Source organism: Vipera berus (genome assembly GCF_964194415.1).
Source record: "Vipera berus genome assembly, chromosome: Z".
NCBI classification, from domain to species: Eukaryota; Metazoa; Chordata; class Lepidosauria; order Squamata; family Viperidae; genus Vipera; species Vipera berus.
This window is the reverse complement of record NC_138205.1, coordinates 126,226,644-126,254,323: the sequence shown is the minus strand read 5'-3', so window position 1 is coordinate 126,254,323 and position 27,680 is coordinate 126,226,644. Positions and strand designations below refer to the sequence as shown.

Sequence of the window (27,680 nt, the reverse complement as noted above, 5' to 3'; positions counted from 1 at the left end):
CTAGTCCTTCTCTTTGCTAGACTAAAAGTTTAAACTGCTAAATTGTTAAATTGGTGACATGGTTGTTAAGTGAATCTGGCTTCCCCATGGCTTTCCTTGTTAAAAGAGTGGAAAAGATGATCATGACTCCAGGACACTGCAACCATCATAAATACGAGTCAGTTGTCAGGCATTTGAATGTAAAGCACGTGACCACGGGGAAGCTGCCAATGTCATAAGTGTGAAAACTGGTCATAATTCAGCTGTTTTAACTTTGAACGCTCACTAAGCAAACTGTTGTAAGTCGAGGACTACCTATACTTCACTTGTTTGGGAGACAAAATGAAAAAAAATTCTTTCTGATGTGTCCACTTTGTGTCAGGTGCAAAGGATCAGGATTATATGTGAAATTTTAGTTTAAAAGATTTGTTGCTCAAGCCTACACAGATAATCCTCAATTTACAACCACTCATTTAAGATCCATTTAAAACGAAGTATGACCAGTTTTCACACTTGCAACATCCTTGTGATCATGTGATCAAAATTTGGACCCTGTCCAGGGGTCATGTGATCACAATTTGTAACCTTCCCAGCAGGTTTCCACAAGCAAAGTCAATGGAGGAAGCCAGATTTGCTTAATGACCAAATGATTTACTTAACAACTGCAGTGACTTACTTAAGAACTGTAGCAGGAAAGGTTGTAAAATGGTGCAAGGTTCACTTAGCAGCTGCCGTGCTTAGGAACGGAAATTTTAATTGTGGCCATAAGTCGAGGACTACATGTACACAAGAAAATTCTATACTAAATTGACATCAGATAAGAATCAACTGGTTCAAAAGGGGTTAGACTTGGGCCATTTGTGGCAATGTAATGACTCTAAGCCAGTGATGGTGAACCTTTTAGAGACTGAGTGCCCAAACTGCAACCCAAAACCCACTTGCAATGTAGTGGGTCCGACGCAACGAAGAGACGCCAGCCGGAGTACGTGTTCAGCTCTTTATTGGAAGGGGGTAGCGTACTGGGGAATGAGGGTTACCTGGCCTCCTTAAATACCTAGCCAGGTAAGCGGACAGCCAATGGGGTGGGCCCTAGGTTTCCCACCGAAACCTGGGTTTCCCACCAAAACCGTTCAGGCCAACGCCCCCTGGTGGCTGTTGCTATGCAGGTGCCTGCATACATAACACCCCTCCCCCCTTAGAGAAGAACCACATACAACTATAAACAATATTAACTATATACAACGTGTGTTAATACAAGGCAACTGTGGGGTGGTCACTTGCACACATAGTCTGCTAAATAGGCAGGTGTCCTGTGGGGCCAGGTGGACCGTCTGGGTGTGACTTGGCCCTGTACTTGGACAGCCGGTTCGTGGAGTCTCTGTGCTGGGTTGAGCAGAGGTGGTTGCAGGAGGCTGGTTCCGGTTCTGGGTTGTTTCCGGTTGGGCTGACTTCCCCTGGGGTGTGGCTGTTCTGTTGGGCGTGTGTGGTGCACTCAGGGACCATTCCTCTGAGCTGGTCAATGTGACACCTTATGTGTCTGTCCCCCTCCACCCCCACGATGTAAGAGAGGGGTCCGGTTTTCTCAACCACTGTCCCCGGAACCCATGGATGCCCTGCCCCGTAGTTCCTTGCCCAGACCAGGTCCCCCACATTGAGAACCCTGTGTGCTGGTGATGATGATGATGATGGTGGTGGTGGTGGTGGCCTATCCGTCTCAGCTGCTACTCGGTCTGGGTGTAAACGGTCCAGCTTGGTGATGAGACGCCGTCCCCATCGAAGTTCTGCTGGGCTCTTCCCGGTAGCAACGCATGGTGTAGTGTGTTGGGCGAGTAGGAATTTCGCCAGTCTGTGATGCCAGTCCCCGCTAATGATGCGCCGGAGTGCGTCTTTGGTCGTCTTTACCATCCGTTCAGCTTGCCCGTTGGTCGATGGATGAAAGGGCGCGGAGGTGGCGTGCCTAATCCAATTCGCCTTCAAGAATGCCTGGAAATCATTAGCGGTAAACTGAGGCCCGTTATCAGACACAATTATGTTGGGGAGGCCGTGTGTGGCAAAGAGAGCTCTGAGCACCTGGATTGTCCTACCCGAGGTCATGTTGAGAACAGGGACTACCTCCAGCCACTTGGAGTGGCTGTCCACTACTACTAAGAACAGTTGGCCCTGAAATGGCCCTGCATAGTCAATGTGGATGCGGGACCAGGGTGTGTGTGTGGCCTCCCACCTGTGTACTGGTGCATGTGGCATTTCTGGCCTGGATCTCTGGCACGTGTAACAGGCCTTGACCCATTCCTCAATGTCCTTGTCCAGGCCTGGCCACCAGAGGTAGCTTCTGGCCAGTGCCTTCATCCTAACCACCTCCGGGTGTCCCTCATGTAAGGAGTCCAATACCTTGCCCCGGACTGCGGTGGGAATAATGACCCTGCTTCCCCAGAGGAGGCAACCCCTGTGCGTGGAGAGCTCGTTGTGCCTGGTGAAATAGGCCTGGAACTCAGGCCCCGGGGACTTGTCCTGCCACCCTGTCCAAACCCATGCGTGTACCCTGCTCATGATGTTGTTGTTGGCTGTGTTGCTGGCAATGTCCTTGGCATGGACTGGGCATTCTGGTAGTTCCTGCAGAGCTAGGATCTGTGTTGCTGGTGCCGGGTCTGGTTCAGTGGTGTCAATGGGTAGCCTACTTAGGCTGTCTGCATGGCCCATCTCCTTCCCTGGCTTGTGCACCAGCTTGCAATTGTAGGCTGCAAGGAAGATGGACCACCGGAGCATTCTGGGGGACAGAATTTGGGGTGTCTGCCTGTCCGTTGTGAACAGGCTCAGGAGTGGTTTGTGGTCCGTGTAAACAGTGAACTCCCTGCCATACAGATAATCGTGGAATTTTTTGATTCCTGCCATGATTGCCAGGGCTTCCCTGTCAATTTGGGCGTAGTTTCTTTCTGCTCCAGACAGCGTCCTGGAATAGTAGGCTATGGGGATTTGAGCCCCACTAGGCTCGAGGTGACTGAGTACTGCGCCCACACCATAAGGGGATGCATCGCATGCGATGCATATGGGCTTTGTCTCGATGAAATGGGTTACTGTGGACCTGTCCGACAGTAGTGCTTTTAAAGCCCTGAAGCTTTGGTCATGGGCAGAAGTCCAGACCCATGCTGCCTGCTTGTCCAGTAACCTGTGAAGTGGCTCTGCAATGGCTGCCTTGTGTGGAAGGAATGCGTGATAGAAGTTAAGCAGGCCCAGGAATGCCTGTAGCTCTGCCTTGTTCATGGGTGTGGGTGCCAGTTTGATTGCCCTCACCTTGGACTCTTTGGGGTGGATTCCCTTGGCATCTACCCTGAATCCCAAGAATTCTGTGGAGGGAACACCTATGCTGCATTTCTCCTTCTTTAGCTTGAGGCCAGCTGTGCGCAGCCTGGACAGTACCTCCCTCAGCCTACCTGCCAGCTCGTCTGCTGATGCTCCTGCAATCAGGATGTCATCAAAATAGGGGCAGACTCCTGGGATGCCCCTGAGTGTTTTCTCCATGACTTCCTGGAAAATGCGAGGAGCTACACTGATCCCAAACTGCAGCCTGTTCACCCAGAACGCTCCCCTGTGTGTTACTATGGTTTGAATGTCAGCTGTTTCCCTGGTAATCGTGAGTTGCTGGTATGCCTGCGCAAGATCGAGCCTTGCAAAAATGGCGCTGCCTTGGAGGGAAGCGAGAATGTGGCTGACTGTGGGGACCGGGTAAGTGTGCGGGTTTAGGGCGCGGTTCACCGAGCACTTGTAGTTGGTGCAGATCCTTATTTCCCCGTTGGATTTGAGGGGGGTGACGATTGGGCTTTCCCACTCCCCCCCATCTACGGGTAACACACTTATGTGTCGTTGGATGCCAGGTGAGTGTGGCCCATTGGGTGGGCATGGTCAGTTGGGTGGGCATAGCCCATTGGGTGGACGTGGCTGCGGTGGTAACAGCAGACTGGGTGGGACTAAAAAGTTCAATCAATCAATTCCAACTTTGCGATATCTTTTTTTTCCCCACAAGAAGCTGAAATTGATTTATTGATTGAACCTTTTTTTTTTTGCACACGGTGGTGGCCTAAAGTGAAAAGGTTTTATAAAACCCAGCTGAAGGCCTAGGACTGGGGCGATGGTGCCCATACCCACAGAGAGGGGTCTGCGAGCTACCTGTGGCACGTGTGCCATAGGTTCGCCACCACGGCTCTAAGCTAATGACATGCTTAACTCCATCCTTCCAGCTTTGCCTACTCTTCCCCTACTTCTTGTGAATGATAACCAGAAAAATGAAGTATTAGCAAAACAAATTGGAATTATTCTTTGATTAGCTGCACAGCAAGACAAAATTCAATACCTGCCTCTTTCCTGCAGTGTCAAGGGGCATGTGTTTTGTTGAACATTTTCCAACTGTTCAGGGATTTAAAAAGTAACTAGGCTCAGCACGTGCGTCTGTAATGGATGGAGTGGACCAAGAATTGGATGATGCTATATCCACTAGATGGATTGCAGAAGTACTGTTCCACATGTGATGCTGTTATGCATTTTTTTTTAAAAAAACAAAGCCAAATATGAATGGCGTTTTGTAAGTATTATGTTGAGGTGAATGACCTAACATTGTCTGAAGGTTATCGATCACTGTACATAATAAGATTGTGCATTTCAGAAGTTGGAAGATTGATGTGGCAAATGCAGAGAGTGAGGTTAAGGATGCTGAATTCAATCAAAGTGGGACTAGATTAAGTAAAAGCCTATCATTGTTCATTAGGAAACAGCATTTCAACAGGAATCTCAGTGTAGTAGTTGCATTTGCTCAGTGGAATTACGCCCCACTGAAGAAACGTTGTATAAAACTATGGCGTGAGCAAAAATCTAACAAGATAGCATCTGGAATAGAATAGAATAGAATAGAATAGAATAGAATAGAATAGAATAGAATAGAATAGAATAGAATAGAATAGAATAGAATAGAATAGAATAGAACTGAGAGGGACCTTGGAGGTCTTCTAGTCCAGCCCCATGCTCAAGCAGGAGAACCTATACTATTTCGGACAAGTGACTGTCTAGTTTCTTCTTAAAAACCTCCAGTGATGGAGCGCCCATGATTTCTGGTGGCAAGCTGTTCCACTGGTTAATTGTCCTTACTGTTAGGAAGTTTCTCCTTAATTCCAGGTTGCTTCTCTCTTTGATCAGTTTCCAACCATTGTTTCTTGTCCTGCCCTCTGGTGCTTTGGAGAATAATGTGACCCCCTCTTCTTTGTGGTAGCCCCTCAAATACAGGAATACTTCTATTATGTCACCCCTATTTCTTCTTTTCTTTAGACTACCCAAACCCAAATCCTGCAGCCATTCTTTATATGTTTTAGTCTCCAGGCCTTTTTATCATCTTAGTCATCTGATTTTTCCCCCCAAAAGTCTCAACATCTTTTTTGTAATATGGTGAGCAAAAAGTGGTTGCAGTATTCCAGATGTGGTCTTACTGGGGTTTAATAAAGCGGTAGTAATACTTCGCATGATCTTGATTCTATGCCTCTGTTTATACAACTCAGGATAGTATTTACTTTTTTTGTTGCTGCTGCAGATTGCTGGCTCATATTCAAGTGATCCTCCATTAGGACTCCAAGGTCCCTCTCACAGTTACTGTTTTTGAGCCAGGTCTCACCTAATCTGTATTTATACCTCTGATTTTTCCCGCCTAGACGTAAAACCTCGCTTTTCTCCACATTAAATTTCATGTTGTTGGATAGGGCCCATTGTTCAAGTTTGTCAAGATCTTTTTGGATCCTGCGGTTGTCTTCTGGGGTGTTGGCTATTCCTGCCAGTTTAGTGTCATCTCAAATTTGATGATGAAATTTGATTTCCCCTCCAATTCCCTCATCTAAGTCATTTATGAAGATATTGAAGAGTATTGGGCCTAAGATGGAGACTTAGTGGTACCCCACTGATTATTTTTCTCCAAGTGGATGTAGTACCATGTAGTATCTAACAAGATGAAATCTAGCCAGTGGCGTAGCGTGGGTTGTCAGCACCCGGGGCAAGGCAAGTAATTTGCACCCCCTAACCCGTGGATTTTAGCACTCGAGTCTCTCACCTGCCGCCGCTGCCAGCTTCTTCTTGCTGCTGCCTGGGCTGGTCTGGTGTGGTTCTCTCCCGCGCTCAGCGCTGTGCTGGGCGGCCGCTGCACTGTCCCTCCCCCAGATAGTCCCTCGCTCTCTCTCCGCACCGCACCGCACGCCTGGCACCCCCCCTCCACAGTGGGCGGCGACCCGGCGGCTCGGATCGGATTCGCACAGCCAGCACTGCAGTGAGAGAGAGTGAGTGAGCCAGGCAGGGGCAGAGAGCTGCGAGTGCGAGCGCGCCCCCCCAGATGTTGCACCCGGTGCGGCCGGCCCCCCCTGCACCCCCCATGCTACGCCACTGAATCTAGCATCTTATAATACCATGTAGTGCAGACTCCAGATATCTCTGACCCTTCAGCAGTTGGCACTTGGAACAGGCTAGGCTAGGAACTAAATAAAACAAGGAGAAATGTTTAGGGCAGCTATGCTGGCAGGGGAATTCTGGGAGTTGAAGTCCACACATCTTCAATTTGGCAAGGTTGAGAGACGATGGTTTAAGAAAAGCAACAAAGTTAAACATGATGGGGAAAGATCTTAAGATTTGCTCCAGGCAGAAAAATTCTCCTGCATTTTCCTCTCAAATTCTTATTCAAAGAGATGATATAGAATGTTTTTTTTTCAATGTTTTTCCAAAAGGAAGGGCTGTGATGGAAATCCCCTGAGTAATGTATTACATTCTTGTACTTAAGGTAGGGACTGTCCTTAAACAATGGCTATGATCTTCTACAAGTAGTCCTCGACTTATGACCACAATTGAGCCCAAAATTTCTGTTGCTAAGTGAGACAGCTGTTAAGTCAGTTTTGCCCCATTTTACGATCTTTCTTGCCGTAGTTTTTAATCACTGCAGTTGTTAAGTTAATAACATGTTTGTTAAATGAATCTGGCTTCCTCATTGACTTTGTTTGTCAGAATGTCACAAAAGGGGATCACATGACTCCAGGATACTGAAAACCATCATAAATATGAGTCAGTTGACAAGCGTCCAAATTTTGGTCACTTGACGATGAGGATATTGCAATGGTTGTAAGTGTGATAAATTGATCCTAAATCACTTTTTGATGTTGTAACTTTGCATGTAATTTTGTAAGTTGAGAACTATCTGTGCTGTCATTATTTGGCTTTCATCTGCTTAGCTAGCTTTTCACACTTACATTAAATCCCAAGGGGAACTGCCTTGAGGAAGGATTTTTCAATAGCTGTAGACGTAGTGTACCACAATCATTGTTAAGGGAATAATATGACAAATGGTTAGAGAGTTTCTATTTCTGATGGGGGAAAAATCTAGAGTTGTCTTTTTGTCAGTTCTACTTCGAGAAATTAAGACAGGTGGCCAAAATATTGAGGTATTTGATGCTCATGGGAAAAGCTTGGAAGAAGGAACAATTGTTTCTTACTCAGAGTGAGAATCAAATACAAAAGACTGAACATTCTTCAAAGAAGGGAAGATTTGGGATCTGAACACGATAAGTCAGCCTGGAACTTTTAATGGTATACGTTTTCTCTTAAATTGATTTCAGCAAGTTAGAAGGAACTTAAAAATTATTCATAAATGGTATTGCCTCCCACTTTTAAAATTGCATTCTATTAATCTTCCTAGAGGAGGATGGAGTGGTTGCCAACCAATTAGAATTGTGCTTTTTGTGGTATCTAGTGGCTGGGTGCTTCCCCCCCCCCCGATTTCTCTGATTTGTTTGAAAAAAATACACATTTTTAATAATTAATGTTAGCATGGATATATTGTCCATTTTTGTTTCCCAGGACTTATAAAATGATGCAAGACAAGAAATGTTGCTTAATCTAACAAACTCAAACACTGGAAAAGAAAAAAAAACATGTTGCTAAATCTGGGCAAAGTGATCTAGATCCATTTTATGCTACAGAGGTGACTTGATTCTGTTTGTCAAAGGAATAGAGGACTACCTGTATATCTATTAGGTTAGATAGTTATAGCTTTATTCCAGCAAAGATTTGGACTGGCCTGGATTAAACTCTGTCATCTTTGGGCTTAGGTTTGACAAATAACCCTGTACTTTCGAAAACTATGCAAAACTGCCTGGGGATATGAATAGGAATTATGAATAGGAAGGGCAATGACTTTCTGAGCAGAAATGTAATTCCTGCTAGAGAAAATGATGAAGTCATCTGAAAAATGAAAAATTTCCTTTATTTAGGGGTGGAAAGAGCATTCAAGGTGTAAGAAGCCAGCCAATCATGTAGAAAAAGAAAAGGCAGAGCCAGAGGGTGGAGTCAAGAGAGGAATCAGACTGGAGTCTTTACATTGTCACAAATGATTCATATTCGGTCCCCACTGAAATCCATTGACTCTTACCTAGCACCAATTTAGTGCTGACCCTTAACTAAATAGATTCTTGTGTATAGGCTCGAGCAATTAATCTTCTCAAATAGAACTTAATGTGTGATCCTGATTCCACACACCTCACAGATCAATAGATATTTAGCAAAATTTTCAAGGAAGAAGCGTATACCAAGCAAACTCTTTCTAACAGTTTGTCCTGTTGTTAAGCTTGCTGAGAAGTCTAAAGTTACCATCCCCAATTTCATCCCCAGCAGATATATCTGCCTACAGCTGCTGCCTCTTTCATGATGGCCAATACAGGCAGTCCTCGACTTACAGAAGTTTGCTTAGTGACCTTTTGAAATTACAGTGACACTGGAAGTAGTGACTTACAACTGTTTTTCAAACTTACAACAATTGCAACATCCCCACGTGATCAAAATTCTGATGTTTGACAACTGACCCACATTTATGTTGGTTGCAGCATCCTGGGGTCATGTGATAATCTTTTGCAAACTTCTGACAAGCAAAATCAATGGAGAAGCCAGATTCACTTAACAACCATATTACTCACTTAACAACTATAGTGACTCACTTAACAACTTTGGGAAGAAAGGTTGTTAAATTGGGCAAAATTCACTTAATAAATGTTTCAGTTAGCAATAGAAATTTCGGCTCAATTGTGGTTGTAAGTCAAGGACTTCCTGTGGTCATTGGTTGAGAATGATGGAGGTTAAAGGTCACGATCTCTGGAGCAGAAAGTTTTACTTTTAGCGCATTAGGAATTATGAGGTGAGAATTTTGATGACCACCTGATTATTGCAAACATGAGGATTCTAATAAATTGCATTAAAATCAGATAACATGTAACTTCAGTTTTTCGTGAAACTTATGAATTATGCATGTCTATGGCAAATGTGTAACAGTGGAAGAATATTTTGCTGATCAGAGAAAAAATCCCTCAGATATGATTTTTTAATGTGTCTTTCTAAGGAAATTGATAGTTTCTAGGAAAGAAGCATAGGATAGGGCAGAGAAAATATGCCTTGATGGAGATATTAAGGGTACATTAGGTAATAAAGTGGCATTTAAGAATTATGAGTCAGCCTAGAATTTTAAGAAGTAAATAGCAGTAAAAGAATTTGCAGTTCAGCCTTCTTTGTTGAAAAAAACTAAGGATATTTTTTGGGGGAGGATAAAAGGGCAACCCCCTGCTCGATCCATTCATAAGGCAGGATATTTTTGAGAATAATTTGAAAAATCTGTTCTGGATCTCAGGAGTACAGGGTCAGTTTTCATTACGAAATTAGTGGTTCTTCAGATATCTCAATGGGCCTGAAAAATGTCTATGGCTGTTTAAGACATATTTACTGTATTCTTAAAGGAGTCACAACAACCTTTTTCTAGATCTGAAGATTTACTTAATGTTTTAATGACAACCTATCACATCTAGACTATTCCTCCATGTGACTGATGGCATGCAGGAATAATAATAATAATAATAATAATAATAATAATAATAATAATAATAATAATAATAATAATAATAATAATAATAATAATAATAATAATAATAATAATAATAATCATCATCATCATCATCATCATCATCATCATCATCATCATCATCATCATCATCTGTTTCACAGGATATGTGTAGTTACCTACTTATATATACAGTACATACCTTTTATATAGATAGTCCTTGACTTGTGACCACAATTGAAACCAAAATTTCTGTTGCTAAGTTTGTTAAGTGAGTTTTGCTCCATTTTCTGTCCTTCCTTGCCACTGTTATTAAGTGAATCACTGCAGCTGATAACTTAGTACCCAGTCATTAATTGAATCTGGCTTTCCCATTAACTTTGCTTGTCAGAAGGTTGCAAAAATGGGTCACATGATGCAAGGACACCGCAACTGTCATAAATGCATGCCAGTTGCCATGCATCTGAATTTTGATTGCATGAGCATGGGGATGCTGCAACAGACATAAGTATGAAAAATGGTTTATGCTATAAGTTGGGTTTTTCAATGTCATCATAACTTCAAGGGGTCATTGGACGAAGGGATAAATGGGGAACTCATCAAATTTGCAGACAACACCAAGCTGGCATGAATAGCCAATACTGCAGAAGATAGGCTTAAAATACAGAAGGATCTGGACAGACTCGAACACTGGGCACTATCTAACAAAATGAAATTCAGTGGTGAAAAAAGTAAGGTTCTGCATTTAGGCAAGAAAAACCAAATGCACAGGCATAGTATAGGGGGGGTATCTTGCTCAATAGTAGTAACTGTGAGAGGGATCTTGGAGTCCTAGTAGACAATCACTTCGATATGAGCCAGCAGTGTGCTGCAGCTGCCAAAAAAGCCAACACAGTGCTAGGCTGCATTGACAGAGGAATAGAATCAAGATCCCGTGAAGTACTAATACCACTTTTTAATTCCTTGGTAAGGCTACACTTTGAATACTGCATCCAGTTTTGGTCACCACAATGTAAAAAAGATGTTGAGACTCTAGAAAGTCAAGGACTGCCTTTAGTGATACAGATATTGTGTTGAAGGGAAATAGAATGCTTAAAGTCACCCCTAGGTAAAATGGGTGGCATATACGTTTAATAAACAAACAAGCAAACACACTTTTACGGCCCTGTAATCTCTTTATTCAGGGCAGAGTCGCCGCAACTGGTTGAAGCTGAGCATTTACTGGCTGAATGCCTTTCGAGATGCTTACATGGAGTTCAGAGCAGATATTTTCTCTGCTGAGAACTTCACTGCCTAGGATTGATCTCTGCTGCTGCTTAGGACTGAACCTTCAATCTTCCGAATGGGAGGGGATTGCCACCAATCCACTGTAAATAAATAAATTAACTAGCTTATTAGCATTTCTTTGCCTGAAGATTCCTTTCTTGCAAATTGCCAACATTCTGCGATCTGTGGACATTTACTGACTTGCTGGAAACCAAGATGCCAACCTTTAGTATCCTAGTTATCCATGTTTTTTTTAGCAACATAAGCATTCCTTCATATTTTCTTCAGCTGAACAAAAGGGCTATTAATCTTTATTTACCAACAGAGACGGATTAAAAATAAAGCAGGTCCTGCTCGTGGTTTTATAATTTCATTCTTTCTGATACGTCTTATTCCCCCAATGATCCTTACACAATTTCTACAAGTTAAATTCGATTTATAGATTGATGGGAGCAATTTAACAACGAGGGCCAGGAGACCTAGAGAATTTGTACGTCTTATGGAAGAGTAGATAAAAGTAGTTATAGTTCTGATATTTCTCTGTTTCTTTTCTGGCTTCCTCCTTTGTTGTGCTAGACAGGTAGAATATTTATTTATTTATTTAAATGCATATAGCTGCCCAATGTAAATGCATAACTCTGGGACAGCAAACAATCCGATTCTATTTAGGAAAACAAATAGTCGATTAGTAATCAATAATAATAATTTATTAATTTTACATGCTGGCTGACTTCTAGTAACTCTGTGTCCCAAAGCAAGGAACAAAAATAACTGGGGCATTACGTAACAATTCCATCAAAAAACAAAGACTGTGATAACTAAGGGTCCATTGTAGTTTTGAAAGACTGACTTTCAAACCTAGATATTCGCAACCCCAGAGTTAGTACCTCTGCAGGGGGTAAGGTCCGCTTACCTATCCAAGGGAGTGGATGCTTATTGATCTGTGGGAAGCTGATTTTGGGTAATTGCCATGGAAAAGTTGGTAGTTTTCAGAAAGTTTAAAATGTGGAAGGAGGTCAGAGGATATCTTGCAAGCTATCTTGCTGAAATAGCATGCTAGGCTGGTAATATTTTTCAACGCTCACAAGCTCCTATTTTTTCGCTCACAGGCTCCTATTTTTTCACGCCTTGGCTGCAATCCCTGTAAATTTGCTGTGTTTCCTTTGCCCTTTGGAATAGGATTTTAGGGATTACTTTGAAGGAGGGTAGGTAGCTTGGGCTATAATTGCCTCTGCAGAGTGCAAAATGGCTCTGTAGAATAGTTTCCAAGTTCTAACTTCATGACTAGAAATTCAGGATGGAATTTATGAAATCCTGTGAAAGTTTTGACTTTGAAATGGAGTATGCTAGACAGTTCAACAAAAGGAGCAAATTTTGCTTAAATTCTCTTCTGACTATGGACTGCTGATCTATAACAAAATGTACATGACTCCTGGTAAGACAGTCTGATTTTTGAGATGCTCATAGATACATATGGGGCATTAATAAAAATCAAATCTATGCCTGTAAAAATTCAGCACATAGTAGCTCTCAGCTCAATATAGCCCAAGACTCTGTTTTTCCACATGAAAAGAGCCTGTTGCTTGAGCAGTGATTCAAAAGACGTAAGCCAGTTCCTAGGACAGCCCAACATCTAATCCTATTCTGCATTATTGAGCCATTGTGGTGCAGTGATTAGAAAGCAGTATTGCAGGCTAATTCTGCCCACAGCCAGGAGTTCAGTCCTGGCGGGGACTCAAGGTTGACTCAGCCTTCTACCCTTCTGAGGTCGGTAAAATAAGGAGCCAGATTTTTGGGGGGAATATTGTTGAAGTGGTATATAAATCTAAGTGTTATTGCTATAATCCTAAACCTGGTATATGCACGGGGAAGGAAGTGATATATTCTTACAGTGTTTTTTCCTGGATATCAATCTGCAGGTTCAGAAGCCATTTTTTTTTTTTAGTTTTTGCAAGCTCAGAGAGAGAGAGAGAGAGAAAAGTCTTCTGAGCTAACTTTCTATTTTCGGATAAAAATATAACATAGTAGTCATAGTACAGAAAGTCATATAGAAACTATAGGAAACTACTGTACACAACAGAAATTATAGCATGCACTATTGACAGCCATTCTCAGATGTTCTGAAAGTTCCTAAAATGATACTGCAGATTCTGTAATCCTAATTGCAGATATTGTAGTTATGCCCTATAAGCATTTTCTTGCATTATTTTAAAAATTAGCCTTTCTTTTATTGCTGCTTATTTCAGCTCACCCCTTAATCAGCCTGTAAAGAGTGCCTCCAACACCCTTCTCTTTCTGTCACCCTATGCGGTAGTGATTTTCCCTTGCACAGGCTGGCTGAACGAGGCGACTATGAAAAGATAGCTGGCATTGCTTTTTTATCTTTTATCTCTGCTGTAGAGGCAGAGGTGGCCCGTTGCACATTCCTTTGTGGCACAGTCATGCTGTTTTGCTTTATAAGCACCTTGTCACTTCCAGAGATAGCTAAGTTCTACTCAACACCATCACACCCAACGTGAGGAAAGGAAAAAAAAATGGAAGGGAGGAATGCTTGAAAGAAAAGTGGCTACTTATCAGTTGTAAAAACAGTGCATCATTTCTGGGCATAATAAATGCTTCGGACATTCTTTGGTTATTCTAAGCTGAGACAACCAAGTTTAGCAGAACATCCTGTTGTGTAGGAAAGTAGAATCCAAAATGCAAAGAGTCCCTGGATCTCTCCCTTTAATGGTCTAGATCAGGAGTCTCCAAACTTGGCAACTTTAAGACTCAACTCCCAGAATTCCCCAGCCAGTATGGGGACGGTGGTGTCAGCTAAGGGGAAAGGAGAGGCAGGTAATCTTAATCTCGTCCTGCTCGATTCCAGGGTGAGGTCACAGACTTCTCTCACGGATCGGTAAGACCACAAGAATATTTTGACTGGGTCAAGCCAAGATATCTTTTATCCCAGCCGTTCATTTAGAGATTGTCCTCAAGTTATGACCACAGTTGAACCCAAAATTTCTGTTGCTAAGTGAGACATTTGTTAAGCCAGTTTTGCCTCATTTTTACAACCTTTCTTGCCACAGTTGTTAAATGAATCACTGCAGTTGTTAAGTTAGTAACGTGGTTGTTAAGTGAGTATGTCTTCCCCATTGGCTTTGCTTGTAAGAAGGTCGCAAAAGATGATCATCATAAATGTGAGCCAGTTGCCAAAGGTCTGAAGTTTGATCGCATAACCACGTGGGTGCTGCGATGGTGATAAGTGTGAAAAATACCATATGTCCCTTTTTCCTGAGCCATTGTAACTTTGAATGATCACTAAGCAAAGGTTATACATCAAAGAATATCTGTACTTCCTACCTACATTTTACCCCAAATGTGTTGGAATTCAACTCCCATAATCCTTAGCAAGTATATGACATAATTATTTTTGCCTATTACTGTATGCGTAAATGTTAAGGCACAAATATACTCCATGTTGTCTTTTGATCCTGATGCTACATGAATGCCTCCCTGATATATCCTAAATTGTCTAGAATCTCCTGGTGGCCTCCTGTCCTAGTGTCCAGGTGGTGGGGTCTTTTTATACAGATATGTAGGGGAAAAAACATCTAGGGGAGGATAGATTTTAGCTTATATACAACTCTTGGTGCTCCAAAATCTCATACTTCCAGCCAATTTTGAAAATTCCTATTTACATTGATAAAGGGATCAGATTTTTTTTCAGCTTGCACCTATTGTTAATTAAAAACACTTATTGCTGCATTTCTGTTACAGAAAACTACTTCATTAAAGAGGGCACAACAGATCCATTACTGTGTGGCAATAGCACAGATGCTGGGTGAGTTTGATTTGATCATATTTTGAGAAAGAATGACAAAGCTCTGTTGTTATAACTAGATCTTCTTAGTTTTCCTAATGTTGTGCAGAAACCACGACTACGTCATATATGTTGCAATGTCATTGTACAAATGATGTAAATTATATAATTTGGCTTATTTGGACAGTGATATCTCAATATGTGTGATCTCACTTCTCCCCTATCCTTTTACAGATGTATTTAATAAATTCTTTGTTGGCATTGTTGCACAAAATGAAGTTTCTGAAATAAGTAAAACGAGTTCCTGGATATTTAATAACAGGTCTTTGAAAGCTTGTCTAAATAGTTTATTTATTTTTATTTATTAATAGACTTCTATGCTACCCATCTCGCCAAGGCAACTCTAGGCAACTTACAGTCATATAATTAAAATACCATGTTAAACATTAAAATGTTAAAACATTAAATAAGAACCATACCATTAAAAATTCTGATAAAATTTGTTTAACCACAATGGAAAGAAAAAGGGTGAAGTCCACAGAGAGAGGAGATGGGGGGTCTGGCTACAAGTAGTCCTTGACCTATGACCCCAACTGAGCCCAAAATTTCCATTATTAAGCAAGACAGTTAAGTGAATTTTGCCCCACTTTATGATCTTTCTTGCCACAGTTATTAAGTGAATCACTGCAATTCTTAAGTTAGTAACATGGTTGTTAAGTGAATTTGGCTTCCCCCATTTGACTTCGCTTGTGAGAAGGTCGTAAAATGTGATCACACAAAGCTGAGACACTGCAAACCTCATAAATTCAAGTCAGTTGCCAAGCGTACAAATTTTGATCCTGCGACTCTGGGGATGCTTGCAATGGTCATAAGTGTGAAAAACAGCCATGCCACTTTTGTGAGTGCTGTTGCAATTTCTAACAAAGACTTGTAATTCGAGGACTACCTGTAGGTCACGTTTGTCCACCTCTCAGAAATTTTAGATCGGATCCAGACTACTGTAGCTGAGTTGATCCAGACTAAATTTGCTGAATTTAGCTGCACTGAAATGTAATTTAAATTTATGCATAACATATTGCACGAATTTCAGTAAAGAAAGTACAATAGACTCTGATTGCTGTTTTCTTGGAAGTAAAGTTCATTAAGTTCAATGAGACTTACTTTCTGTATTGATTTCCTTGGAAAGTACAACATTATGTATGCTTATTTGAAAGCACTTTAAAGATTTGAAGTCCAGTAAGACTAATGGCTAATTGTTGTATTTCGGACTGCTTCAATTCAGTGGAGCAACTCATGACTGTTAGTTCAGCTCTAGAGGGCAGTCACAGCTCAGAGGGTCAATGCGAACGGCAAAGATGGTCACCCAGTCATGATAATAACATTATCCTCCAGCTTGTCCTGGCATTCAGTTGATAATTTAAAAAAAGGAGAATGCTAAAAAAGAGAAGGGAACATAAGAAAAATGTTGAAATAATAGAGACATGAGAGAAAAGCAAGAATGAAAATTATGCATGATTAATTCTGGTGTTGTCGCTTTCAAGAAGAAACAGAGCATATTTGGAAAATATGTCTGTGATGAAAATTTAAAAGAATTTCCATGGCAGAATTTTAAAGGGATTTCTAAGGAAATATAAATGCTACAGTTGCATTGAAATAAAAAAAAATAAATAAAACTGACATAACGCTATCTCCAGTTGTATAAAAAGCTTCTCCATTGTGTACAGTTTGAATTAAGGAGCTTCCGAGGAGAGGTTACAAGGTGCTTCAGAGCAGATGTGTGCATATCACTCAAGCATGTATTTTTGTATAAGGATAGTCCTTGACTTATAATCATTTGTTTACTGACCCATCCAAGTTAGAACAGCATTGGGAAAAAATGACTTACAACCAGTCCTTGCATTTGCAACCATCGCAGCATCACTATTGCCAAATAATCAAAATTCAGGTGCTTGACAACCCGCATGTATTTATGACGGTTGCAGCATCCCAGGGACACGTGATTGCCATTTGTGACCCTCCCGGTTGGTTTCTGCCAAGCAAACTCGGTGAGGGAAGCTGAGCTTGCTTAACAGCCCTGTGATTCATTTAACAACTGCAGTGGTTTGCTTAACGACCACGGCAAGAAAAGGTGTAAAATTGGGCATAACTTACTTAACAACTGCCTCACTTAACAATGGAAAATGTGGTCTCAGTTGTGATTGTAAGTCGAGGACTACGTGTCGTTACTGTGCAAACCTAGAAAGAAATGCTGTTCTTTTTTAAAAAAAAGAAGAAGTGCTAACTTGTATGATAGCATTTTGAAGCATTTTTTTGGCATCAGATCTGAATGGTTTCACATCCCTATTGGGCGCTATCAAAAGACATTATTAGTAGTTTGCTAATTGGCTGTGACATTGCCAGGGTCAAGGGGACAATGGAAAAATGTGCCCTATGTTCTTTTATCCCTTCTTCCAGAATTTTTTTCCCCACTTTCAATTTAGCCATTTGTGATTTTTTTTCCCCTCCCCAGTAAATCTGGCATTCTTTTTCCACCTTCTCTGTTGACACTGTTTTTAAAGGAATTCAATGTACAGATACTCCTTGACTTACAGCCATTCATTTAGTGATCGTTCAAAGTTACTGCAGCAGTGGCGTAGCGTGGGTTGTCAGCACCCGGGGCAAGGCAAGTAATTTGCGCCCCCTAACCCGTGGATTTTAGCACTCGAGTCTCTCACCTGCCGCCGCTGCCAGCTTCTTCTTGCTGCTGCCTGGGCTGGTCTGGTGTGGTTCTCTCCCGCGCTCAGCGCTGTGCTGGGTGGCCGCTGCACTGTCCCTCCCCCAGATAGTCCCTCGCTCTCTCTCCGCACCGCACCGCACGCCTGGCACCCCCCCTCCACAGTGGGTGGCGACCCGGCGGCTCGGATCGGATTCGCACAGCCAGCACTGCAGTGAGAGAGAGTGAGTGAGCCAGGCAGGGGCAGAGAGCTGCGAGTGCGAGCACGCCCCCCCCAGATGTTGCACCCGGTGCGGCCGGCCCCCCCTGCACCCCCCATGCTACGCCACTGTACTGCAGCATGAAAAAGGGACTTATGATAATTTTCACCCTTATGACCTTTGCAGCCTCCCCATGGTCACATGATCAAAATGTGGCCATTTGGCCACTGGCGTGTACAGCTAGTCCTCACCTTAGAGGCCTGCAATTGAGCCCAAAATTTCTGTTACTAAGCAAGACAGTTATTAAGTGAATTTTGCCCCATTTTACCATCTTTCTTGCCGCCGTTGTTGAATGAATCACTGCAGTTGTTAAATTAGTAACACAGTTGTTAAGTGGATCTGACTTTGCTTGTCAGAAAAATCGCAAAAGGGGATCCCATGATTTGGAACACTGCAACCGTCATAAAATACGAATCAGTTGCTAAATGTCTGAATTTTGATCACGTGACATGACGGTGCTGCAGCAAAGGTCATAAGTGTGAAAACAGTCACTTTTTCCAGGGTCAAGGTCAGTGCCAGTGAAACTTTAAATGGCCGCTAAATGAACCATTGTAAGTTGAGGGCTACCTATATTTATAATAGCTGCATTGCCCCAGAGGCATGTGATCACTATTGCTAATCTTCCCAGCCAGCTTCCGACAAGCAAAGTTATCTCCTGATTCACTTAACAGCTACAATGGTTTGCTTAACAACAGTGGCAAAAGGTCATAAAATGAGGCACAACTCATTTAACAACTGCCTTGCTTAGCCACAGAAATTTTGGGCTTAATTGTGGTCATAAGTCAAGGGCTACCTGTGACATCGTTCTTTTTACAAAAACACTCTAGAGAGAAAGAAGAAAACTTGAGGTATGTGGTTGACTTTAAATTTTCTCCCAGTATTTTGGTCCAATGCTGTTTTTGTTGTTGTTAGTTGCGAAGTCGTGTCCGACCCATCGCGACCCCATGGACAATGTTCCTCCAGGCTTTCCTGTCCTCTACCATCTTCTGGAGTCCATTTAAGCTCACGCCTACTGCTTCAGTGACTCCATCCAGCCACCTCATTCTCTGTCGTCCCCTTCTTCTATTGCCCTCAATCTTTCCCAGCATTAGGCTCTTCTCCAGTGAGTCCTTCCTCCTCATTAGGTGGCCAAAGTATTTGAGTTTTAGCTTCAGGATCTGGCCTTCTAAAGAGCAGTCAGGGTTGATCTCCTCTAGGACTGACCGGTTTGATCGCCTTGCAGTCCAAGGGACTCGCAGGAGTCTTCTCCAGCACCAGAGTTCAAAGGCCTCAATTCTTTTGCGCTCAGCCTTTCTTATGGTCCAACTTTCACTGCCATACATTGCAACTGGGAAGACCATAGCCTTGACTATACGCACTTTTGTTGACAGGGTGATGTCTCTGCTTTTTAGTGTGCTGTCTAGATTTGCCATGGCTTTCCTCCCGAGGAGCAAGCGTCTTTTAATTTCTTGACTACAGTCCCCATCTGCAGTGATCTTGGAGCCCAGGAAAATAAAATCTGTCACTACCTCCATTTCTTCCCCATCTATTTGCCAGGAATTGAGAGGGCCGGATGCCATGATCTTGGTTTTCTTAATGTTTAGTTTCAACCCAACTTTTGCACTCTCCTTCTTCACTCGCAACAAGAGACTCTTCAGTTCCTCTTCACTTTCTGCCATTAGAGTGGTATCATCTGCATATCTTAGGTTGTTGATATTTCTTCCAGCAATCTTAATTCCAACTTTTGATTCATCTAGCCCTGCCTTTCTCATGATGTGCTCTGCATATAAGTTAAATAGGCAAGGCGACAGTATACAGCCTTGCCGGACTCCTTTCCCAATTTGGAACCAATCAGTGGTTCCGTGTCCAGTTCTCACTGTTGCTTCTTGGCCCGCATATAGGTTTCTCAAGAGACAAATAAGATGTTCTGGTACTCCCATCTCTTTAAGAACTTGCCACAGTTTGTTATGATCCACACAATCAAAGGCTTTAGCATAGTCAATGAAGCAGAAGTAGATGTTTTTCTGGAACTCTCTAGCTTTCTCCATGATCCAGCGTATGTTGGCTATTTGATCTCTAGTTCCTCTGCCTCTTCGAAATCCTGCCTGTACTTCTGGTAGTTCTCGATCCACATACTGCTGGAGTCTAGCTTGTAGGATTTTAAGCATAACTTTACTAGCATGAGAAATGAGTGCAATGGTGCGATAGTTTGAACATTCTTTGGCACTGCCTTTCTTTGGAATTGGAATGTAAACTGATCTTTTCCAATCCTGTGGCCACTGTTGAGTTTTCCAAATTTGCTGGCAAATTGAGTGTAGCACTTTTACTGCATCGTCTTTTAAGATTTTGAATAGCTCAGCTGGAATACTGTCACCTCCACTAGCTTTGTTGTTGCTCAGCTTTTCTAAGGCCCACTTCACTTCACATTCTAGGATGTCTGGCTCGAGGTCAGTGACCACCTCATTGTGATTATCAGGGACGTTAAGCTCATTCTTGTATAGTTCTTCTGTGTAATTTTGCCATCTCTTCTTAATCTCTTCTGCCTCTGTTAGGTCCCTGCCATTTTGGTCCTTTATCATGCCCATTTTTGCATTGAACGTTCCCTTCATCTCTCCAATTTTCTTGAAAAGATCTCTGGTCCTCCCTATTCTATTGTTTTCTTCTATTTCTTTGCACTGTTCATTTAAGAAGGCATTCTTATCTCTTCTAGCTATTCTCTGGAATTCTGCATTCAATTGGGCGTATCTTTCTTTTTCTCCCTTGCCTTTTGCTTCCCTCCTTTCCTCAGCTATTTGCAAAGCTTCCTCAGACAGCCATTTTGCTTTCTTGCATTTCTTTTTCTTTGGGATGGTTTTGGTTGCTACCTCTTGTACAATGTTGCGAACCTCTGTCCATAGTTCTTCAGGCACCCTGTCTATCAGATCTAATTCCTTAAATCTATTTGTCACCTCTACTGTATATTCAACGGGGATATGATTTAATTCATACCTGACTGGCCTGGTGCTTTTCCCAACTTTCTTCAGTTTAAGCCTAAACTTTGCAACAAGAAGCTCATGGTCTGAGCCACAGTCAGCTCCTGGTCTTGTTTTTACTGACTGTATAGAGCTTCTCCATCTTTGGCTGCAGAGCATATAGTCAATCTGATTTCTGTGTTGACCGTCTGGTGATGTCCATGTGTAGAGCCGTCTCTTGGGTTGTTGGAAAAGAGTGTTTGCTATGACCATCGTATTCTCTTGACAAAATTCTATCAGCCTGTGCCCTGCTTCATTTTGTACTCCAAGGCCAAACTTGCCTGTTATTCCGGTTATCTTTTGGCTTCCTACTTTAGCATTCCAATCCCCCATGATGATAAAGACATCATTTTTTGGTGTTAGTTCTATAAGGTGCTGTAGGGCTTCATAGAACCGGTCAATTTCATCCTCTTCAGCACCGGTGGTTGGGGCATAGACTTGGACTACTGTGATATTGAATGGTTTGCCTTGGATTCGAACTGAGATCATTCTGTCATTTTGAGGATTGTATCCCAGTATTGCTTTTCCTACTCTTTTATTGACTATGAAGGCTACTCCATTTCTTCTGAGGGATTCTTGCCCGCAGTAGTATACCTGATGGTCATCTGAATTAAATTCACCCATTCCTGTCCATTTTAGTTCGCTGATACCTAAGATGTCGATGTTCAGTCTTGTCATCTCTTGTTTGACCACGTCCAGCTTGCCTTGATTCATGGATCTTACATTCCAGGTTCCTATGGAGAAAAAATCTTTACAGCATCGGACTTTCCTTTCACCACCAGACATATCCACAGCTGAGCGTCCTTTCGGCTTTGGCCCAGTCGCTTCATTCTTTCTGGCGCTACTAGTACTAGCCCTCTGCTCTTCCCCAGTAGCATATTGGACGCCTTCCGACCTGAGGGGCTCATCTTCCAGCGTCATATCGTTTTGCCTTTTGGTACTGTCCATAGGGTTTTCATGGCAAAGATACTGGAGTGGGTTGCCATTTCCTTCTCCAGTGGATCACGTTTTGTCAGAACTCTCTGCTATGACCTGTCCGTCTTGGGTGGCCCTCCACGGCATAGCTCATAGCTTCATTGAATTACGCAAGCCCCTTCACCACGACAAGGCAGTAATCCATGAAGGGGAATGCTGTTTTAGCAAATACAAAAAAAAAAAAAAGAGAGAAATTGAGGCAAATGGCATTTATACCAAAACACCTTTGACAACTGCATCCTAATGATAGTTAATTCCTATATAAACTTTAATTTTCATTTATAGATTTAGCCAAAAGTAATTTTTATGCTTTACAGGGAGATGCATTTTTCTTCCTTTGGTTTCCAAGTGCATTTGTTTACCTATTCTATAAATACAACTAATTTAGAAAGAGAATGAAGCCTTAGAAACTTTCCTGTGAATTTCAGTGCAATTTTAAAGTAGAACAATTTCTGCTGTTGTTGCCAGGGCTTTTCTTTAGAAAATCCCTAAACGTATTTTTGTTTAAAAAAAACACACAACAAAAAACTTTAAGACACCTGTTAGACACGATGCAAAAGTGGCTGTACTTTTTTTCTAACAAAAAAAGTTTTGCATGTAAATTATTTCTTATTTAACTGCTGAAATGTTTACCACAAATGGGAAGATATAAAAGACGAAGGTTTTTTTTTTTTCCAATTGCAGTCATTCTTTTTTCTAAGATTGTGGTGACTAAATTCAGAAGTTGGCTGGAAGACAGATCTTGGCAATGTTAGAAGTTTGAACAAAGCTAGTAAACATTTGGTAATTGTTCTTTTGACTGGTGACAGAAGCAAAATGTGTTTAGGATGGAAGAATAAGGCCGATGTTGTTACACGGTTTTCGTTCTGGACTATTGTATGTTAGGAATGTAGACAGATTATTATTATTTTTTGCTTGCTTTAATAACTTGAAAACTCTGGAAAGAAAAACTTGTTGATCTCAAAAGTGATGATAGTTTTAAAAGATTGTGGAGAATCAATCTATGAACAACTTCCAATTCTGACTGTTGTTTACTAGCCTCTAAATTACAAGCAGCATTCACTGAACATATTGAATACAAGCAGTCCTCGACTTAACAACTATTTGTTTAGTGACCATTGCAGTATCCCTATGGTCACATGCTCAAAATTCAGATGGGTCACAACTTATTCCTATGTATGATGGTTGCAGTATTCCCAGGGTCATGTGACCTTCTGCAAGCAAAGTCGATGGGCAAACCAGATTTACTTAATAACTGGGTTACTACAGTAACTTAACGACTGTAGTCACAACTGTGGCAAGAAATGTCATAAAGTGGGGTAAAACTCACTTCACAACTGTCTTTCTTAGCAACAGAAATTTGGGTCTCAAGTGTGGTCACGTTGAGGACTATCTAGTTTTTGTCTGCACACAACCAGCACAACTAATTCTAGGGCAAGGATCAATATTATGTTGAATAGCAGTGCTGATTCTAGTGCTTTTTGATATTGTTCTAATTTCCTACGTCACATAGGAAGTGACATCCTTGCATATAGGATTCCGATTGGAGGGTTAAATTAAGCTAAAGTCAGGATCCCAAGATCAATGAACTGCATGGCTTTACAGCTGCTGAATGAAAGTGTCATGGTTCCGATGAATGAGACAAATCAAACAAATTGCAGGCATATTATTTATCTAAAAAGTCTTCGTAATGAAACGAAACATCGGCACTCATAGAGGGATGCCAGAATCTGAAATCTCCTCCCCCCAAACGCATCATAACACACACACAATCCCCGCCCTTATCTACACGTCATAAATCACATTATCCAATGAGTTTTACATATGAGGTCTCACCTCCCATTCTGTATGTGGGCTTTTCTAATCTTCTCAAAATAGTCGTTAGAAAATTCCTTCCCTTCAAGATTCAAAGCGAAGCAGTTTAAACAAAAGGCTGTCTCTTATATTGTCAGTGCAAAAACATGTCAATGTTTGCAGCATTGACATCCGGCCCCCCTTACAAAAAGAACAGATACTGTAATGTAAACAAACAGATACTGTAATGTAAACAAACACAAGTTAGGAGCTGACTTTTGGTTTGTTGGGGTGTTTCTCATAAATCTCTTGGGCAGATTCAGTTTTTACATGCAATCCTCTGGAAAAGTAAACAGGCTCTTGACATTCTGAGCGACTTCTCTAGTACAGACAGTCCTCGACTCACAACAATTCTTTTAGAGACATTTTGAAATTACAACAACACTGAAAAAAGTGATTAATTACCATTTTCCACACTTGTTATAACTGTTGCCGCATCCCCATGGCCACATGGTCAAAATTCAGACACTTGTCAACTGACTCATATTTATGATGGTCATAGTGTCCGAGGATTATGTGATCCCTTTTGCGATCTTCTGACAAGCAAAGTCAGTGGGGAAGCCAGATTCATTTAACAACCATGTTACTAACTGAACAGCCACAGTGATTTACTTGACAACTTAACAAATGTCTCAGTAACAAAAACTTTGGGCTCAACTTTGTGGTCGTAAATCGAGGACTCCCTGTAATCAGGATCCTAACATTCTGAGTGACTTCATCAGTACTATTTAAGACTAGGTGGATGGAACCAAAGCACCATTTGAATTTCCCATCATGCTTCTGAGTGATGCTACATCAGGAGCATTGTGGGAAAATAAAATAGCAGTTCAAAGATGCAGATCCTGGAAGGGGAAAAGAGAGCAGGACAGTGGCATAGGAAAAAAAAAACACCTCCAAAATGCTGTGAGCCCACAATCTATTCTACAGACACAACCTAGACCCAAAGTTAAGCCGGGAAATATTTATCCCATTCCAATGTGTTTTAACTCTTGCATAAAGGCCATGAAACCTTTTTGCTAGTTCCTCTTCTTTGAGATTAAATCCGACCCAGATGCTTACACTATCTGCCACTTTTTTTTGCTGGTCGTTCACCGTCCTTTCCTTTCTTAGCCTATCATCTATGTTTATCTCACTTGCTTGTAGAGCAGAATGTACGTAGGAAGGTGGCTGTCACAATATATGTATTTTGCAATTTCATTTAACAACTAGGTCTCTAGTTAACTGTTTAGCTTCAGTAGAATTTCTTCAGCTTCTATTTAGTGAGGTCAGTCCTGAATAGATTCAACAAAGAGGGCCCGCTGCAGATTCCGTCAGCTAAGGAGCTTTATCTGAAAGGTCTTAAGTGGTGACCCCTTTTTACGGTGGCCCCTGCTTTAGGATCACCGTTTCCCCATAAAATGGGGTTGGCTTTATCTCCTCTGACTTTCTGGAAGTTTCTTAAGACCTGGTTGTGTCGTTAAGCCTAAGACCCTGTTTGCGGACTGGCAAAATACTTAAATGGCCCCAGCATACAAGGAGTCCTTGACCTATAACCGTGATTAAGCTCAAAATTTCTGTTGCTGAGACAGTTGTTAAGTGAATTTTCCTCCATTTTACAATCTTTGTTGTCACAGTTATTACGTGAATCACTGCAGTTGTTAAGTTAGTAACATGGTTGTTAAGTGAATCTGGCTTCCCCTTTTGACTTTGCTTGTCAGATGTTTGCAAAAGGTGACTCCGGGATGCTGCGGCCGTTATAAATACAAGTCAGCTGCCAAATTTCTGAATTTTGAACACGTGATCATGAAGATGCTGTAACAGTCCTAAGTGTGAAAAATGGTCATAAATCCCTTTTTTCAATGCCATTGTAACTTTGAATGGTCACTAAATGAGCTGTTCTAAGTCAAGGGCTACCTGTAATCAACTCTGCTCTTTTCCCAGTGTCTTTTTAATTTTTGTTATGTGCCTTTTATATTTTTAAAGTTCTTAATAATATCAGTATGAATTTCTATATACTGTTTTCACCTTTATTGCGTGCTACCCACAGTCATTTGATAGTGAGATGGGCAATCATATAAATAGGATGAATAAATAAATGAATAGCTGTACTGAGTAACCTTAATATCTGCTCATGACTAACCATTTATTTAACAATCATAATACATTATCCATTATTTCATTTATGTGCCAATATAATTGAGGGCCTTGTATATGACTATGATTCAGTCTTAGAATATTTTTCTTCCTTTTCTTCGTGTTTCAAAATTCAGGCTATTTAATTATATTTAATTAACAGTTGGTTTGTCTAGACCAGGGGTAGGCAACCTTGGCTCTTTTATGACTCGCGGACTTCAACTCCCAGAATTCCTGAGCCAGCATAGCTGGCTCAGGAATTCTGGGAGTTGAAGTCCGCGAGTCATAAAAGAGCCAAGGTTGCCGACCCCTGGTCTAGACTAAAGCAATGTTTCTTGAACTTGGCAACTTGGCAATGTCTCGACTTCAATTCTAAAGAATCAAAGTTGACACATCATCAAGTTTGCAGTTGCATTTACATTGCCGTTTCCCTGAGTCCCCGAAAATTTCTCTTGCTGATTTTTGCTCCATTTTATAACCTTTCTTGCCACAGTTGTTAAGTGAATCACTACAGTTTTTAAGTTAGCAACAAGGCTGCTAAGTGCCTCTAGCTTCCTCATAGACTTTGCTTGTCAGAATTGCTCATGGCTCCTGGGACATTGCAATCATCATAAATACAAGCCGGTGGCCAAATGTCTGAATTTTGTTTACATGATCATGGGTCATAAATCACTTTTTTCAGTGCTGTTGTAACTTCAAGCAGTCACTAAATGAATGGTTGTAAGTCAAGGACTATACAGTATAGCCTTGTCTTTCTCTGTATTGCCATGTTCTGGAATACAGGAAGTTATGCATTGTTGCTTCCTAACCTTTTTATAGATTTTGGATAAGATCAAGCTGTCATGGTTCTGATAGATGAGACCAGTAAAACAGAGCCCCAAGGCAAAAAATAATTTTCTTAAACTTAAAGAACATATTTATTTGGCTACACAATATCAGCAGGATCAAAAGTGAAACCAAGACCAAAGTTCCCTCCCAAAGGTTACAATGTTACAAAGTTGAACTTCCCACCCCAGGAATATGTCACAAATCACATTCCCCTATTAACTACTTGAGCGGGCTTTGAGGCTTCAACCCGCCAAAATGCAATCAGCAATGACCTTGGTTCCCACAGGACAATTTATTGCTTTGACTAAGTAAAAAATACTCATTCCCCACCTCTCCCAAATCTGTGGCAACCCAAAACGAAGGGAAAATGGCTTCAGCCAAATTCGTTTGTAGTGTTGACATGAGCATAGCATGTTATGGACTAGACATTGAATATGTTAGCTGATTTTTAAAAATAGCTTGTCCATTTTTTGTTTGTTTTTTATTGGGAGGAGGGGAGATGAATATTCAATAGCATAATAACGGAATAACAGAGCTGTTATTCAGAATAATAGAATAACAAATGGCTGTCCGATCTCTTCTTAAAATCCTCCAGTGATGGAGCACCCACAACTTCTGGAGGCAAGCTGTTCCACAGGTTAATTGGTCTCACTGTCAGGAAGTTTCTCCTTAGTTCTAGGTTGCTTCTCTCTCCTTGATTAGTTTTCATCCATTTGCTGCTTTCCATTGGTAAGCAGGTAGTTAGTGTAGCTCACCAGACCTACTTTATCTTCTGCAGCACATGTCCACCAGGCTACATGTGTTTAAAGGCTGGAGACAATCCTGACCATGGCTTCACAAGCTTTGATACTTTCGGCTGGGCTTTTCTCTCCTTGTTCCGCCTCATGACTCAAGACTGCTGGGAACGTCTCTACCAACAGGTAGCCTGCTTATTTATTGTCATGTTTATTTGTTATAGCTTACCTTTCCTGCAGGCTCTCAGCAGATGGCAACAACTGGTAGATTTTGTCTC

General features: G+C 41.6%; 1 protein-coding gene across 1 annotated transcript in view; it reads left to right on the top strand.

Annotated features, from left to right (window-relative positions):
- Positions 1-27,680, top strand: part of LOC308678418 (sodium channel protein type 5 subunit alpha-like) — a gene marked incomplete at its 3' end in the record, with an annotated part of 408,240 nt that overhangs the window by 165,217 nt on the left and 215,343 nt on the right. Inside the window, exons 8-9 of the mRNA XM_081345599.1 lie at positions 14,894-14,957; positions 27,447-27,588. Of these exons, the coding sequence (XP_081201725.1) occupies positions 14,894-14,957; positions 27,447-27,588 (206 nt within the window). The remainder of the gene's footprint in view (positions 1-14,893; positions 14,958-27,446; positions 27,589-27,680) is intronic.